The 17593-nt window shown below is 40.3% G+C and overlaps 1 protein-coding gene across 2 annotated transcripts in view; it reads left to right on the top strand.

Annotated features, from left to right (window-relative positions):
* The first annotated feature begins 2493 nt into the window (after positions 1-2493).
* LOC101846435 (protein phosphatase methylesterase 1) overlaps positions 2494-17593 on the top strand; it is a 29257-nt gene continuing 14157 nt past the window's right edge. The window contains exons 1-9 of one of the 2 annotated variants that reach the window (XM_005102831.3): positions 2507-2989; positions 8705-8807; positions 8928-9020; positions 11734-11791; positions 12074-12125; positions 13045-13113; positions 15152-15237; positions 16013-16103; positions 16646-16711. In XM_005102831.3, coding sequence (XP_005102888.1) covers positions 2928-2989; positions 8705-8807; positions 8928-9020; positions 11734-11791; positions 12074-12125; positions 13045-13113; positions 15152-15237; positions 16013-16103; positions 16646-16711 — 680 coding nt within the window. In that variant the 5' untranslated portion in view covers positions 2507-2927. Of the gene's footprint in view, positions 2990-8704; positions 8808-8927; positions 9021-11733; positions 11792-12073; positions 12126-13015; positions 13114-15151; positions 15238-16012; positions 16104-16645; positions 16712-17593 lie in introns of both variants that reach the window. The other variant, XM_035970942.1, reaches the window with a different exon arrangement.

The following is a 17593-nucleotide window of genomic DNA, read 5'->3' as shown; positions in this document are numbered from 1 at the left end:
CACCTCACCTGCAATTTAATAACCCGACAAATACAATGTACATAAGCATATTATTTATATAATCACTTTACTGTAGCATATCTTTTACATACCAACAAAGGCTCTCTCTCTCTCTCTCTCTCTCTCTCTCTCTCTCTCTCTCTCTCTCTCTCTCTCTCTCTCTCTCTCTCTCTCTCTCTCTCTCTCTCTCTCTCTCTCTCTCTCTCTCTTACACACACATCTTCACACCCTTGGAAATGCATTTTGCGAAAGAGATGTTTGTATAAAAGCTAATCTCCCGCCTCCCCCCCCCCCAACCTCTGCACATACACCCCAGCCTCCTTTGTCTCGTCCCCCACCATCAAAAGTGCTGGGTGTTGTCAACATAAAATTTTAATTTTTCTGATTTACCGGGTAGTTAAAAAAGAAGGTAAGATGAATAAACCAATGACAGAAATTAAAATAAATTGTAATTTAACATACCTTTTTTTTTCTTACAACAACGGAGCCTTACGGGATTTAGCTCTAGCAAAACTGTCAATTATTGGTTCGTAGTCCAATTTTCGCGCTAGACTGGCCTCTTTGGCCAAATTCCATTACTTATGAATCTGTCTTAACGCATTGTGGACCGCAAAATGTTTTTCACCCGAGAAAGGGTACGGAAGGAACGTTCAGCTTGTGCAACTGTGAATGTGACAGGCAAGGTGCAGAAGATTCTCAACATGATTACTACGTTTGGAAACAAAGCATCCAGTTTCAGGGAATGAAGTCTGCTCAGCAACTGAAGAGGCGGCAGGACATTTTTTCCAATGTTCGCTGAATGAATCACTTTCAAATGTTCCAACTCTTGCGCAAGGTCTGCTGATGCATCCACTGCATATTCCGTGTGCAATTTGTTTGCAAGATCACGAATAACGCCGACTTCCTCTTGGAGATATTTCCACAAAACACACAAAAAAAAACGAATCGAGTTTTGTCACTGCATTTTACCTTGTCGTCAAATTTCCAAGAAGGCAGTCAATGAGGACATAAAAATGTCATGTTTGAAATTGTTCTCGGGATTTTGGTAGTCTGTTACATCTTCTTTCTCGTCTGCAAAAAGCTTCCTTTTCTTTTGTCGTCTTATGCTGTTTCGGCAAATGAATGCTCAATCTCATAGTTATCTGCTACTAATTTGGACACACTCAAGATTGCGTCCCATTCATCTCGTAAGCTTTTCAGATCTTTAATCAGACTATTGATATTTGCCACCTCAACGTCAAGCGTCGCATCTCGTGCTTGCAGCACGCTATTTCTGTGATCGATTGCTGTGAACTGTGAGACTGTGAGGATTTTGAGCCTAACAGATGCCATTATCACACATTCAAATGATGCAAAGTAGGCCTACTTAAGAATACCTATCAAATCTGAATGTGTTTCTGGGGGGAAGGTTCATTTGAAGAACAGTTTGAACAGCTTTCCTCAGTCCCCCGATGTGAACCGCAAAAGGCCTGACTCTGTCAACACGTGCTGACCAACATGTCTGAGACATACTGTGCAAAGAGCTGGGAATGTTTTGCCTCAAAATTTCCCACCTTTGTGGACTGGAGCTACAATGTTATCAGCTTCTGTACAACTCCAAAGAAAGTTATGACTGTTGAACAGCTTTCTGCAAAATGCACGCCACACAAATTCAAACTAGGACACCCACAGGGAGAATATGTGGCAAGTTGCAATCTATACATTTAAGAAATTTCTCTTCTACTTTGTAGACATTTGTATCAGTCCAAGTGAACATAACGCAAAATAAAAACAGTTTGTTCGACGTGTGAAGAGTCTGGTGTTGCATCAACGATAGTGGAGTAATATTTCGTTTCCGCTCTTTCATTCAAAATCACTTCTGATGCACAACATAGGATGCATTCATTTTGACTTTCTGGTGATAAATAGTGAACTTGTATAGGCGCCTTTTTTCCTTTTGTGATTTTTCAACTTTTTGTAAGATGCTCTGCAAGGAGAGGATCGTTATGGCCAATCAATTCCAGAAGTCCAAGAAAGCACTACCAAAGTTCTGTGAAGTTGTCAGATATTCAGCTCAACTTGCAGGCAAAATATATTTTATTTCAAAGCTTTGTACGGTACTCTCTCTCTCTCTCTCTCTCTCTCTCTCTCTCTCTCTCTCTCTCTCTCTCTTTCCCTCTCTTTTTTTTTATCTCTCTATCTTTTCTCTCTCTCTTTTCCCCGTGCTTGCGGGCCCCCAAACCCCCGGGCCCCGGGGCATTGGCCCCTCCTGACCCCCCCTCTCGCCAGGCCTGCCTCCTGTACATATGGGGACGGACATTGCTCTAATTATATCTTAGTTAATGTAGGCCTATTATTATTATTATTATTACGTCTATATATATCATATCTCTTGTCTCTGTCAGAATCAGAAAGAAGTTTTAACTCTTCGAAGACACACACTCCTGGTTATTTGGCTTCGCTTTGGAGACACGCTGTTTTGTGACACTTATTTTCGTTATTTTCGCAAGTTGTTTAGTTTGTACATTTTTATCTTTCTGATTTGTGTATGATCGTTTGAATGAGCCAGATCATGGCCTTTGATCTGCTGCCGGACGTACTCCAAAACGGTTTTAGAGCGTTAAGTTTTTTCCGCCAAGGTCAAGGACTCAAAGCCTAAAATCTCCAATCTAAGGGGAAGCTACTCTTATTAATTATATCTAGCCTACTACTAAGCTTGGCCCAGCACACAAGAAGCAAAGATGACAACTGGTGTTTGTAGTTGTTGCTAGATCAACCGACTTCTCACAATGCACTCTGTGGCTTTTAAGCCTCAATCTGTCAGTTAGTTGTAGGTTTTGCACCTATTACAATAGCTGAATCAGCAGCTTTTACTTCAATTGAAACTTAACTCCGAATTCACTGATAAAAATATATTATGAAATGAACGTTTAGCTGGACCTTGGAGGATGGAAAAAGATATGATGAAAAAGAAGTTCGGCCTCCCTCCAATGCCGCCCATTGGACCGGGGTGAGTGTACGAATCATTCATTGTAACCAGCAACGAGAATGTTAATGTTTCATGGAATGTTCACCTTCAGACTTAATGTCTTCATTCAGTGGCGGTGGGTAGTGAAGGGCTCACAGGCTCACCCCCTAGTGGCCCGAGTCTATCCCAAGGCAAATGAAAATAACGAAATAAGCAGTTGAAACTGTTTTGATCTATAGCACGCAATGAACACAGAGTGATCAACTTGCCGGCTTGCTGGTTCATCCAATCCCTGTTGTCACGGCTTACAACTTTAGTAACCTTACAGCCAATCAAATGTCTTACTTTAGGACTTTAGGGCTAAGCAATCAACCAGCCCATTCCCACGGTCCCTCCTTAGTGAAACCCCTCTTGTAAAAAGATAGAAGACTGGAAAAAATATCACTGCAGAGAGGGCTCTCATGCTCTCCCAGCCCTGACAATGAGGTGAAAGTTTACGACACATTTTCCCCCAGTGACACAGTTACCTACGTTCTCATTGATTGGACCTTTGTTCTATTTTCCGCAACAACACGACCCAATCCATCTCATAGACGGTATGTGTTTAGAGTGCTGTGTGTTTGTGCCGCTGAGATTTAACAGTTATTAATTACATCAAACCACTTTTGAGGCAACAGTTTCATCAGATAAAAATTGAGAAATTTGGAGGTGAAACGTCTTCGTCTCCACTACCCCAAAAAATGTAACGTAGAACAAAGAGATGGAAGACAAAGGTGACTCTTCTCGTTTGAATGGTTCTCAAAATGCCGTTACTCACCATGAGTATAGTAAAATCATCACTGTCTAGAGATTATTGCTTGCTTTTTGGTGGTAAAGAAGTGAAGGCAACCTAAGCCCCACCCAAATCTTAGTCCACCCACTGCCACTGAATGTCTTGCACCGGTAAACCAACTGCAAAATATATACAGTGGAATCCTGTTATAACGAGAGGGAGGGGACCGGTGCCAAATGTCCGTTATAGCAGGGTTCTCTTGTTATACGAGATCCAGTGATAAGTTCAAGGGAAATAGTAAAGTAGGCCTAATCTATGAGTCTAGTTTTCGGTTTATTTATTTTTATAATCTCCCCTGATGATGATTTGGTTCAACATGACCTTTAAGTTTTACTTGATCAAAAGTCGAATCGGGTTTCTTTCTCTAGCGCTAGCGATGTTGACAGCTCGGCGTAGGTGATCAGAAAGAAAGTTCTCTTGGCTAACTCGCCCGCTGTGTTGTCCCCCACCACATCACACCCTGTGGTGCGTTCCGTCTGCTTATAAGTGCACAATGGGAACAGACCACACCCCGCCCACGCCACACATTCGCTCCGTCCGTCACAGTACATCACTATGACCTCTCCATCCCCGCATCGGAGAAGTGAGAGGCCTAGATAATCTAGACTAGGCTGGCCTATCACACGATGCGTTCTGCTTACACACAAGTCTGTGCTAGCCTCGAAACTAGATCAATGATTTATGTCTGTCCGTCTAGATCTAGACCTAGGCCATAGATCTAGAAGAACCTAGGTCTACCCTGAGCCAACAGGGCGCTGAAACTTTTCGAAATCACAAAAGAGTTCCCCTATCGGGTCTGTATACTTTGTGACTTTGTTCCCGGTTACCAGGTCTGTATACACTCCCTATTGACAATATTGATGTTATAATGAACATAATTTTTATTCAAAACAAAATAAGATGTGTCTTAGATGCTGTCTGTGACAATTACATGGAGGATTTGTTTGCAATTGAGAGAAAGGTAACTCTTTGCTGATTCGATTTGCACCCAGAGGAAACGATCAGTGAATATCGCTGTTAGATATTTTCCCCAGGGAACCCCGATCGGTGACAGTGTGATATAATAGCAACAAAAATGTTGTAGGAATGATCTTCTTTTAGACATGTTGTGCACAACATGAAGCTGCAGCAAACACCTAGCACATCTCTGTGATTGGCCCAAATATAAATGACATATTTCCGCCATCTATTTTTGTCATCTTCCGGGGCTTCCTTGCCAGTTGACGAGATCTCGCTGTGGCGGGCTCTCTTTGCTGCTTAGTGCGTGCACGGCTGTTCCACTCAGGATCACTTAGTAACCGGCCGACCTGACCCCTGAAACGAGGTCACGCCCCAGTTATGCTACTTGCGGGCGCTTTTCCTCGCGGTCAGTGGCTGTGATGTTCTGTTTTTTACACTTAAAACAACACCAGTTCTTTTTACAGCCGGGAAGGTCAATGAAACAACTACCTACTACCTAATGATCACATGAAGACGAAGGTGTAGTTTACGACAGTATAATTTTTATCACGGAGAAGTAAAAGAAAGTGCAATTTAAAAGAGGGGAAACGTGGCTTCCATCATTGATTGGTTATCACAAATTAACATGTTTTAAAAAAAAAATTAAAAAATAAAAGGACCGACAGATTTTTACTATCTTCATTGTCAGCTCACAGTCAGACTTTGAACTTTCAAACACACTTACGTTGAGGTTGGGCCAAAAAGTCTTGTTGTTATTGTTGATTAATGCACCCAGTCTTGTCATTGAGTCGGAAAACAGTTCAGTCCAGCCAACGCATGAGTACATTTCACATGAGACTGAAGACCATTCTTTACACCTTCACAGCTGAATTGATGTTATTCCAGTAAATATTTGATATAATGATAAACATACTACTTTTAGGAACTCTACTTTAAGGAACTAAGGTTTTATCCATCCGGGAATAATCTGAATCATCTTGTTGTCTTGTTTACTTTTTCCTTCGTTTTTTCCACGGGCTCATGGAGTGTGGCCTTTAAATCTCACGATGTCTGTAGTCGGTGTGCTTCCGAAACAGCTTTAAGTTGTTTTTGTTTGCTTTTTATGCCTACTGTTCTCTTCTCTTTTCTACTCTGGTGATTGTGGCATGGAGCATCCCCCCCCCCCCCCCCTTGTTCGCCCAGCATGCCAAGGCCCTAGCCCCAGGCTTTCATAAATGGCAGGCAATGGCGCTCTAGCATGTGTATATTTTGTGTCACTGTGTGAGGAAATATCTGGCGGAATAGTTTTAGATATATATGAATGGATGTGTGCGCTAATGGAAATGTGTTCTGATGGGGTACAGAAGAAGCAACTGGGGTGGGGGTATCCGTTAAGCTCTCAGACTCTACTGCCATACACGAGAGGGGGACGGAGAAGGCAACTCGTGTCCTTCCGTAAGCAAAGGAATACTCTCTTTAATGCACCGTTTGCTAAGTTTAACACAGCGAGCACAGACAGAGCACTGGTTATTCATACTAGTGCTTGCGTCATAAGCCGACCAAAATTTGGCATTGTCTTCAACACATTTCTGTACGGCCTGCAAAGTTGCATCTGTAATTTGCTTCTGTAATTTGCTTCTGTAACGTGTATATTTGCGAGCCACATTTCCTGCTCAGAGTGTTGGATTGCTTGTCGGCTGTGTCGTTGTTGATGTTTATTCTATAATATAGCAATACGTCAGACTTTAAGTTTTTGCACAGAAATCGACGCTGCTTAGAAACTTTAGTTTTTAAGCTTTTTCCACCACAAGTAAGACACAACTAGTTTAAATTCTCAAAGTGGATGTTATAAGAATGTTCCATCTTTAATGTTAAAAGGCTCTATAGTTGTAAACACACAAGAAAGTCAGACGACAAGTTCCCGCTTCACAGAGTTTTTCTTTGCACGGAGCGTTGCACTAGACTAGTCACATAAAGTGTGCTAGTTCATGTAAATTTAGGCCGGACCCCTAAGATTTTTCACCGCAATGGAGAGAATAGATTTATAAAAAGAAATATATGAAAGTTAAAACAAAAATTGTCAGTTCGAATTATAAAAATCCGCTTTTAAATCCAAAAAAATTCAACAACACACTGCTGTACAACAGTGGTAGTATATAGGTATCCCAAGTGAACCTAAAACGAGATACAAGCTGGTTTCAAACTGCAGGCTATAGAGGAGATGCTGAGCTTTCATTTGGTATAACACTCCTAGGTTTACGGGGTGGATAAAGGGAGTAATATGTTGTAAATTCTTGAAATTGCACCCTTTTCGCGCGGAGCGGTCAGATCTAGGAATAGGCCGGTGGAAGTGGCGTAACGTGTCGAGATTTATTACCTTCCGCGAGGGGTCACAGGTGTCAGAGGAGTCAGATGGGCTACAACTAAGTGCACCTCTCGGAGAGTGAAGCTGAACAGCTGTGCGTGATGGGCTAAATCACTAGGTTTCATTGCCGATTTCTTGGGCTGTGTGTGCGTGCACGCTTGTGTGTTTGTGTGTGTGCGCTTGTGTGTGTGTGTGTGCGTGTATGTGTGTGTGTGTGTGTGTGTGTGTGTGTGTGTGTGTGTGTGTGTGTGTGTGTGTGTGTGTGTGTGTACAACTTTTGAGGAGAAGGTAAATTTATGGAATGAGAATTGCTGAGATTGTTTATTAAAAGATAACAAATTAATCCCCCCCCCAAAAAAAAACCAAACACGGCGAGATGTTGTCAACAATTAGTGGCGAGGGAAACCCAATGAGTCTTGGGGGAAGCCCCGGAAGACTACAAACATAGATGGCGGAAATATGTCATCTATATTTGGGCCAATCACAGAGGTGTGCGAGGTGCTGGCTGTAGCTTTGTCTTTTTATTTAATACAAGTTTCCTTTCTAAATGGTTTTTGTGTGGCTTTTGACTTTGAGAGGACGAAAATCAGTTTGTACTACAACTGGAGCAATTTAAAAAAAAATGTTGGGTAGACCTGACATAAGTGCTGCTCTACACTGACGCCATGAGAATTCGGTGATGAATGTGCTAGATCTAATGTTTTCAGTTTCAATTCTAGAATTCCTTTTTTGGTGAACATGCGATCATCATGTTCAATTTTCTCAATCCGCTGAAAATAATGATTGGGGTATTTTTGCTGAGATACAAATAAAGTAGTGATGTACCTGATCTGCATCCTGGTACGTGGGGACAAAGGTTGTGCGTTCTGCGTGCTGGGTTGGTGGAAAGTGTTAATAAACTTATAAGGAGCGATTTATGGGTGATTTTCACAACATTTTCGATGACTTTGAAAAATGTTCTAACAGTTCTGATGCATTTCATTATTTATTGATACAAGTACAGTAGTACCTGCCAAGACGACCACCTCTGTACAAACGGCCACTCTCCATTTCCTTCCTTGTGTTTTTACTAATGACTGCGTGAATCGATACAAGTTCAATGCAGCTACAGCCACTATTTTTTATAAACCAACATCCAAAAAAGACCTATTCACGATTTCCACACGAACTTCTCATCACCGCACAGGTTGTTATAATTTATTTATTGGCTCATTTTCCATTCATCTGGTGTTATTGATATTACGCTGAACCAGCTGTTGAACCAGCACATCGTAGTGAAGGTGAGTTTCTTGTCCCTCCCACTGTTTACGCAAGTTGACCAGTCAGTAACATGTAACAAAAATTAGTCTTGCCTTACGGCAGTTCTAAGCCTGCTACTGTCTCTACTTGGGACTTCAGAAGGGAATGGTTTGTTTTCTTCATTTTGATCAGCCCTGCATAAAACTTTCACTTTTTTCCCCCGACAATGGGTGGCCGTCATAGGCAGTTTTGACTGTACTTCATCTGGCATGCTTGTTGCCTCCCCTTGAAGGGTGAGTGAGAAAGATTGGTTAATTTCCTTCAAAAGTTTTACTTGAGCAGATGGGATCAAAGTTTTCTTTCTGTGTGTATTTTTTTGCAGAGCCCCAGCTCGCAGAAACCTGAAGCGAAAAAGAGACTACACTCCTGTTCCTTGGGACAAATATTTTAACTCAAAATTGGATGTACCATTAACTGATGGAGATGTATCCTTTCTCAGACAACCCTGACATGTTGTGTTTTTGTATGAATCTGTTTGACTTCAATGTACTGATAGAAACATAGAAATTAGATTGTTTCAGTTTTCAGCCTTGACTTAGTGCCAGACTTTTCGAGTGTATGAGTGTGGCTCAGAGGGACCTGTTCTTCTCTTTTTGCATGGCGGTGGTTTCTCTGCTCTCTCCTGGGCCCTTCTGTCGGTTTGTATTACCAAAGTTTTGTTATCAGCTACAATAAGGCTTTAGCCAATGAGTCCTGCGTATATATAATATATAATGTATAATATCATAGTGCAGCGAAAAATTTGTGGCCCAACTTTTTGTAAAATTTCTCCTCAACTATCGAACATAGACTCTTCAACATTTGCACAATGACTTGTATCAATTTGTTTCAACAGATCTATAGTTTTGTTAACACCATTCTACTGTATTCTAGAAAATTCCTTCAAAAATACATATATAAAAAATCCTAGTGGGTGGTTTCTACAGATTTTTAAAAGGTTTAAATCCCATGAGCTTGGACTGCAGCACTTTTAAAAGCAAGTCTGTCCTTTCTTCTAATTTCAACACTATATTCTTATTGAACGCATGCTTTGAGAATCTTTAGTGCAAAAAAAAAGTATATAAAAATCATTTGTTTATTTGTTTGTAACAATAAATGGTGCGGAATGAAACTCGTAGTTTTTATACCTCCATTTTTTAACCATGGATGTTACATTTTATTACTTTTAAAACCAAAACGCACTGGCACTAAGCACCTCATTACTGAGCATGAATTGGTCACACTGTTCTTGACTTCTTTTTCTCGTAAGTTATTGAGGGATGTTTGTGATAATCTGTGAAGTTTGTTACAAAAATTGCCCCTTTTTATCGGTATCTGATAATGTCAAGAATGATGACATCTGACCTAGACACCTTCCTGTCACAATGCCAGTCTAAAATTCCTCCTCATCATCATGCTGCCCCTCATCAGGCGAACAATTTTTAAAGTTGGAGCTGAAATTCTTTACATTTTCACATGTCATTTATCAGGAAATCGCTTTTATGTGTGGGCTGAAGTTTAACCGTTAAAAAGTGTCCTTGAAGTCATTGGTTAGCTGTGACATAGGCCAAAATGCGTATATATGCAAAATGTATGTGAAAAGCAGGAAATTATGTGAACACACCCATTTTATGCATGACAGGGATTTGTAGCATTTTATATATATCTTACTACTAATGGAGCTAAGGCCAAATTTTGCGAACAATATATTCTCAGAAACTACTGAATAAAAAAATACGAAACTTTGCCAGTACCCATAACTTGAAACGTAGTGTTGCACTATTGTATTTTCATTAAGATCAAATGTGTAAGAAGAAAGCCCATTTTAAGTTAAATTCAGTCCTTTTGTAGCGATCGCCATCATTTGCTTCGACATTGTATATTCACTGCAGAGGAGGAGGAGGAGGAAGAAGGAGCAAGAGGAGAGGGAGAACAAGAAAAAAAAAGAAGGAGAAGAAGAATCAAGTAGTAATACATTTACAAAGTGGGGACTTTTTCGTTTGTTTCTCTAACTTGGGAGAGAGAGATTGAGAGAGAGAGAGAGAGAGAGAGAGAGAGAGAGAGAGAGAGAGAGAGAGAGAGAGAGAGAGAGAGAGAGAGAGAGGGGGGGGGGGGGCAGAAAGTACTGCAGAGGGAGGGTGGTGAGAGTGACAGGGAGGGTGTCGTCGAAAGCGCCAAGAGTAGCCTACCGTAGGCCTACTTGATGTATTCATAGGTCAAAGTCAAAGGTTCAGCCAATCATAGCGCGGTTTACGCCCTGCGTGTAGTCGCATGTGTGTGTATGTCTAGATCTAATATCTAGGCCATCTGTGACCCTGCTGGTTGTTAAAAAGGTGAATTTCTAAACTTAGACCTATCTAAGGGCCTAGGCTCCTTCTTTCAATTAATGTCCTATGTCTTTATGATCCTTCAAGATCTAGACTAGATCTAAAATCTAGATGAGGTTCTTCTAGGAAGCAACAGTTGGCATGTAGGCCTAATTCTTAAAAAAAAGAAGTGATTTAGCTGGAACTTTAGGAGAAAATGCCACGCCTTCGAAGAGGGGGAATAAGTCTTACCCTTAGAGGTAATCAAGAAGGGGTGCTACATGGGTAAATTCAAGGTAAAATAATTATGTTTTGTTTCTTTCCTGTTTTCAGTCTTTTTCCTGTTCTTAACTTTCCTAATACTTCTTCATTGTTATTCCGTTCGTAGAACGGGTACTTTTACTAGTATATACTTATGAAGCAAAGTCTAGATCTAGCCTTAATTGTTGTAGAAGAATATAATTAAGTTCAAACAAACTATTGTGCTAAGTATAGGTGATATTGATTCACCCATTAAAGATGTATTTGAGGATAATTTGCACCATGAATTTTTGACCGCACTATAGTTCATGTCTAGTAGTATTTTTCAGGTGATTGTTTTGTTATGATTCAGCTGTGACCAGGCTTGAGCCTGAGTGATGCCTTTACCGGTTCAGTTCTTGTTGTCTTCTCCAACTGACTTTTATAATAGTGTTGTAGATTTTTACCTGTTTTTTTCGTTTACGGTTGTCAAGAATGATTTGCTTAAAGCTGTTTCTTCTCATTTTTCCAAGATGTATAACATTTGTTATATTTTATGTACAAATGTTAGTCAAATCCTGTCTGCCTTTTTTTTGTTGTGAGAATATCAAGCTGTTTATAAGTTGAAGGATTGCAGTGAAACTCCACTGTTAAAACTACTTAGGATATTTGAAATTCAAGATAACTAACAACTCTACAGTCTAGGTTTACTGTTGTGCCTTTGTGTGTTTGCAAATGGTAGTTCATTTTATTTAATTTTGTTTTGAATCACTCATTGCATTTGGCAGTTTATGTTTTTCCCATCTGTTATCTGTCTCGGCCTTAGGCCCAGGTGACAACAATGGTCAAGTGTCGTTGTGTGGCTGTAGACTTGCGAGGACACGGTAAGCTCTTCCTAAAATCCTAGGAACTTTTTTTATTGTGTGTTTCTGGGATTGAGAATTTTTTGCAAAAATTGAAAAGTTTATGTTCATGAATATAGCAATTGCTTCCCAACTACAATGAATACTTGCACTTAGGTTTGAAAAGATTGCTTTGAACTCACCCCAAAAAAAAAGTCAGGAGTTTGAAAAGACGGTAAAAGATTAGAAATTTCTTAATTTCTTGTTTCATATTTATAATGATGATGAAGAGGCAACTCAGTCTGTTCTCCCTCTTATTTGCAGGTGACACTGTTACTTCAGACAATCAGAACCTGAGTGCTGAACAAATGTCCAGGTTGGATGAGTTAGATGATATATATATGCACTGTGGTGTCCACTTAGATAAGGGCAACCTTTGCCTGACAGTAACCAAAGCTTGAAACGAAATAATTTCCTCTATAGATTATCCTGCCTTTTCCTCCAACAGCAACCTTTATTGCAATATTGTCTGACAAATAACATTTTTATGATTAAAAAACAATGTGACTACCGAGATTGACCCAGTGTTCATGCATCCCAACTCTTTCGTTTACCTCCTCACAATATCTGCTTGAGCGAAAAATACACTATACCGAGTATAGGAGTAGGAGCTCAGCTCACACCATGTCACCAAGACACCTTACTTCGAAATTTCTCCTAAAAGAGAAAAAGTCTCTGCCATTGTGCATAAGATTATTGCCTAGCTATCGAGCATTGGCTCACCGACGCTGCCTATGCTCTCACTTTCTGACATAATAATGTCATCACGTCATGCAATTAGGACTTGTGGGTGTGTGTGTATGTGTGAGAGGGGTGTGGGTGGGTACAGACAGACGGACGGACGGACGGACTGTTAGTTCCATTTTGAGTTGGAGGTATTTAAACTTGTAATGCAACTTTTCTTTTGACTAGCTGGGGTTAATGTTCGGTTGATTTTTTTGTTTTACTTAGATATACGTTGGCCAAGGGCAGATTGATTTCAATTGATGCACAGTACTTGATGTCTCTCTTTGCCCGGCCTCTGTTTGCTGAAAACTAAAATGTTTGTTAAGTTCTGATTCATTATCATACTGTCATAGCACTTGATCTTACTGATTTTCAGTTTTTGTGTAATATGTGAATGGGTACAGAGGACACTATAATCTTGAACTTTTATAGCTTTTATTTCTAAGCAATAAGCCATATTGGTTCCTTATCATGTTTAAGTTGATCAACTCATCTCTTTCCCTGTCCAGTGATGTTGGTCATGTAGTGTCCAGTCTTTACCAGGATGACCCACCCCCTATTATTCTGGTTGGCCACAGGTAATTGTTGAATTTTCCTCACTTGTTGTAATTGTCAATGTTGTTGTCGTTGTTGTTTAGTTACCAGTTCAGCAGCTTGCGGGGAGGGGGTTGGGGGTTGGAAAAAAAAATGTATATGATTGTTTATATTATATGAGTAGCGGTATACAGTAGTCTCCGCTTAAGATCCCGGTGCTCGGGAGCAAGGAAATGCGGGATCTTAGGCGAACCGAGATCTTAACCGACGAACCCAGGGAAGAATCTTTGGCGACCCATGTTAAGGCTCACAATCAGTAAAATGGTCTCCCTCCACTCTAAAATGAACTGACGTGACCGCTTGGTGGGTTTATGACGTATGGCGAGCAAAGAGCAGTTAACCTTGATGACCTATTACTATCATAATGCATAGTGGGATGAGGCGTGCCATTTTCACTTATCCTATCATGAGTCTCAAGATCTACGCTTATCCAGTAGCCCCTCCCCCTTACCTGTCGAAAATTTTATAGCTTTCCATCTCCGACCGAGTCCCCCCAACCCCCCCAACCTCCTTTGTCGTTACACACCATTACGTTGTGAACCCACCAATTAAAATTCATTCTGTCTCGCAAATTCGGGAGTAGAGACAACTTCTGCAATGGTCAGGGAAGAGTTCACAGTTCAATGTGATCCAGCCTGGAGTGAACATGTAGGCCCTTCCCACCCAGCGTGTGATGTAAGTTTAGGGGGAGAGATCAGGTGAGAGTGCGATGTTCGGGGAAAACAAACCCTTCGGTCAGTTCACACCCCGCTGTGATCCCGTCTGGGGCAAACATTGTATGGCTTCATCGAGGTTTACAAACGTGTATGTGATCACATTCACGATAGTGGCTGATCTTTGACGCAACAGACAGTTTATTGATCTCAACTTTTAACTCTTGGTTGATCGGCTGTCCCGCCCGCGTTTTTATTCCGCAAATTATCATCTGAAATGCGGGATCATAGTCGAATGTAGACCTTCAGAGTGAATCAGAGCGGGATTTTAGGGGTGACTTTTGTATAGTAAAAATTCTGTTTTCTTAAAACAGCGGGATCTTAAGCGAACCGGGATCGTAAGTGGTGGGATCTTAAGCGGAGACTACTGTACTGTGAAATGATTAGTTTTGTTTTGATTTTGAAATATGTAAAGTCCCTATTGCCACTGTACGAGTTGGTACTAGTACTATATTCATGAATTTGTTTTTTTTCTTTGAATTATCGTTGTCTAATATTGCTCCCTCCACCACCATCAATAACGAAAACTCTTTTGCACTTGGTATTGTAAGTGGTTGGAGGGCGCCACTAATTGGTCCAACTTCTTTTCTTTCCCTGTTGTTTCTATCTGTCTGTCTTGCTTTTTCCTTGCTTTATTTTGACTATGTCCATTATTGTGTTGATGTGCTACTCTTTACTCAAACTTTAACTATTTCTATTGGAGTATTATTATTATAAGGCTATTTCTGTTATCATCTTTATTGTTATTATTATTTTTACTATTATTATCATGATTATTGTTATCGCCTCGACATTGCTATAGACATAGCCCCTACATCTCTATAATCCCCCACCCAGCGCACTGTTGATGTTGCTCTTATGTTAGTGAAAACCTATGTTTTGTTTCGTTGCTATCAGCTGGTATCAAATTCTGAAGAAATGAATATCTAGTGAGTGACATCCTTTGATAACTTGTACTTTTAGCAATGAGATCATGGTTGTGTATAATTTACGATTTGTTAGAAAACATGGAGTTTTGTGACCAATAAAACAAAGTGAGGTATGTTTTCTTTCTGTCACTCAATGTGTATCTCAGTACTTTCAAGTTATTTATGGCTTGTTCTATGCGAATGAAGCCATCTCTACATTTTTCTGTCTCTATCATTGAATAGTTTGACAAGAGGGGCGGACTTTATGATTGTTGTCTTTCTGATTGTTTTTATTCTTGTCCTAATTGTTGTTGTTTTTGTTGTGACTTGTCTTACACTGTGCCCCCTTAGTGGGAAAACTTGAAATGTTTCTTTTTTTGTGTGTGTTTTTCCCTGCTCAGTATGGGTGGAGCCATCGCTGTACACACAGCTGCGAGGGACCTGATCCCATCACTCATTGGTCTGGCTGTTATAGATGTGGTGGAAGGTAATGATTTACACAAAGGTTTTTTCCAATTTTGTTGTTTGTTAAAAGAAAGAGAAGCATCAAAAGGAAAAGATTCACTCTTGATTTTTCTTATCTAAAATTTGTATTTAGAAGTGTGTTTGAAGGTGTGCTGATGATGCGGACTAGAGGTACAGTGGTCTCCACCTAAGAACCGAGCGACCTCACTTCCTTCAATCGCAGATATCTTGAGTTCTATTCAAGATAAATGGATATTTATTTAATTGAAAGCAAGATAAATAAAGAAGCTTTAAGGTGATACCAATAACTCCACACGTCCAAAGATTGACGAGCGCCTGATTCCACTACGTTGTGACACATATGGTGTAATCTCTCCTATAATAGAATAGTGAGTGTCATATCCATTTTTCTGTATAGGGTAGTGTGTTTTATTCATTTTGATGTGTTGTGTGTTTAGCTGTGTGTGATATTCTTTTTGGTGTGCCATGCCTGCCTGTTTTCCTTTTTTCTTTCTTCTTTCCTTCTTGCGATCAAGGGCTTTGCTTTGTGAATAGCTCATAAATAACTCATTTCCTCCCCCTACTTTTCTCTTACACAGACGGCACACAAAGACTCCTGTCATGTTATAGGGCTGTCCTTTGCCAGATGGTTGTTGTAGGTTCGACACCTCAGATTTCCCTGATGTCAAGTAAAGTTTTTGTGTGTCAAGGTCATGTTATAGGACTGTCAGTGTGCCAGATGATTGTTGTAGGTTCGACACCTCAGATTTCACTCTTGTCATGTTCTCCTGTGCCAGGGACAGCTATGGAATCTTTAGCCAGCATGCAGTCCTTCCTGAGGGGCCGACCTAAGACCTTTGACACCATGGACAAGGCTATAGAATGGGCGTAAGTCTTTGTGTGTGTCTGTTTTGGTGTTTATGTGGGTGTGTGTGTGCATGCGTGCGTGTGTACGTGCTTGCGTTCATGCGTGCATGTGTGTGTTCATAATTGTAGGAAAATGTTGTATTTTTTAAAGTCTGTGCACGTGTGTAGAAAGGAAAAAGGTTTTTAACAATGAAACAATGTCCTTGGTTTTTCTTCTTAAGGGGGGAAATGTTATTGTTGTAAAAAAAAAAAAAAAAAAGATCATTAGCATGTCAGAATGATTATTCTGTCCGTGTTAATTAAGCTATACAGAGGACTTCTAAGGAAGGTGATTTTGACTTTGTTGGCTTTTGTTTGATGATATTATTTACTTTTACTTCCTGACCGTAAGACATCTTCATTCCTGATCTCTGTCCATTATTCCAGGATAGAATTTCTCATTGTATTGTAATTACTTTCTCCTTTACCTTTCACTTTCTCCGTTGTCTTTCTATTTTCTCTTTATTCTTTCTACCTTTTCCTTTAGCTTCCTTTTTCTTTTATGTATCTTTCATTTTCTTCAGAGTGCGGAGCGGACAGATCCAGAATGTAGAGTCGGCAAAAGTCTCCATGGTGGGCCAACTCAAGAGGTTTGTGCTCCTCCTCTGCTCTGTAGGGAATGTTTGAAAGATATTTGTTCTTTTCATTTCTTTGTTTGAGTTAAGAGAATCACATCATTACAATAATGCAGGGAAAAAGTAAGACAGACAGACTGACAGACAGAAATGATAAGAGTGAAAGAAAAAAAGTTGGACCCACCAGTGGTGTTCTCTAATCTGTCCTCAGAGAAATTCGCGCGCAACTTTTGGCCTCAGCGCAACTTTCGTGCAACTTTCGCGCAACTTTTGCCATTTTCGTGAATTCGCGAATTTTAGGCAATTTGCTGCAAAAGTTGGAAAAATAATAAATCAATTTCGGTAAAAATAACCGAAATTTTCTTCCACAACTAAAAATAACGACGCGAAGGGGGACAATTCGTACCTGAAATTAGAACTACCACTTCCTTTGCACTTTGCACTACGTGGATGAGATTGGGTCGGGACGCAGTCACCCGACTCGTTGCCTGAAAACAACGCGTTTGTTTTTGAGGCAACGAGTCGGGCGCGATCGATTTGTGCCACGATAGCCACTTTGCGCTGTCAGTCTGTCGAGCAAACCGACTCGTCCCGACCTGACCTCCCCAATAGTCCTGTTTGGACTGAATCATCTTCTACTTCTTCTAGATCTAGCTAAATCTAGACTCTAGATCTAGATCTAGATATCTATAGAGTAAACTCAATCGTAAACACGATCGTTTCGTTACTTAGCTTGCTTGGTTCCGTAGCACCAAGTAGATCAGATAGATCTAGTATAAAACTTTGTGAAAGACTTTAAATCTTAGGCCAGGAGGGTAGATCTAGACATGGATCGATTCATCCAGAAAACCCCTAAAGGAAAGGGGTCTTTCAAATATAATCTTACGCCTGGAAAAG

The sequence above is a fragment of the Aplysia californica genome, unplaced genomic scaffold (genome assembly GCF_000002075.1).
Source record: "Aplysia californica isolate F4 #8 unplaced genomic scaffold, AplCal3.0 scaffold00344, whole genome shotgun sequence".
Taxonomy (NCBI): domain Eukaryota; kingdom Metazoa; phylum Mollusca; class Gastropoda; order Aplysiida; family Aplysiidae; genus Aplysia; species Aplysia californica.
Note: the sequence above shows the minus strand (reverse complement) of the source record. Positions and strands in the feature narration are given on the sequence as shown.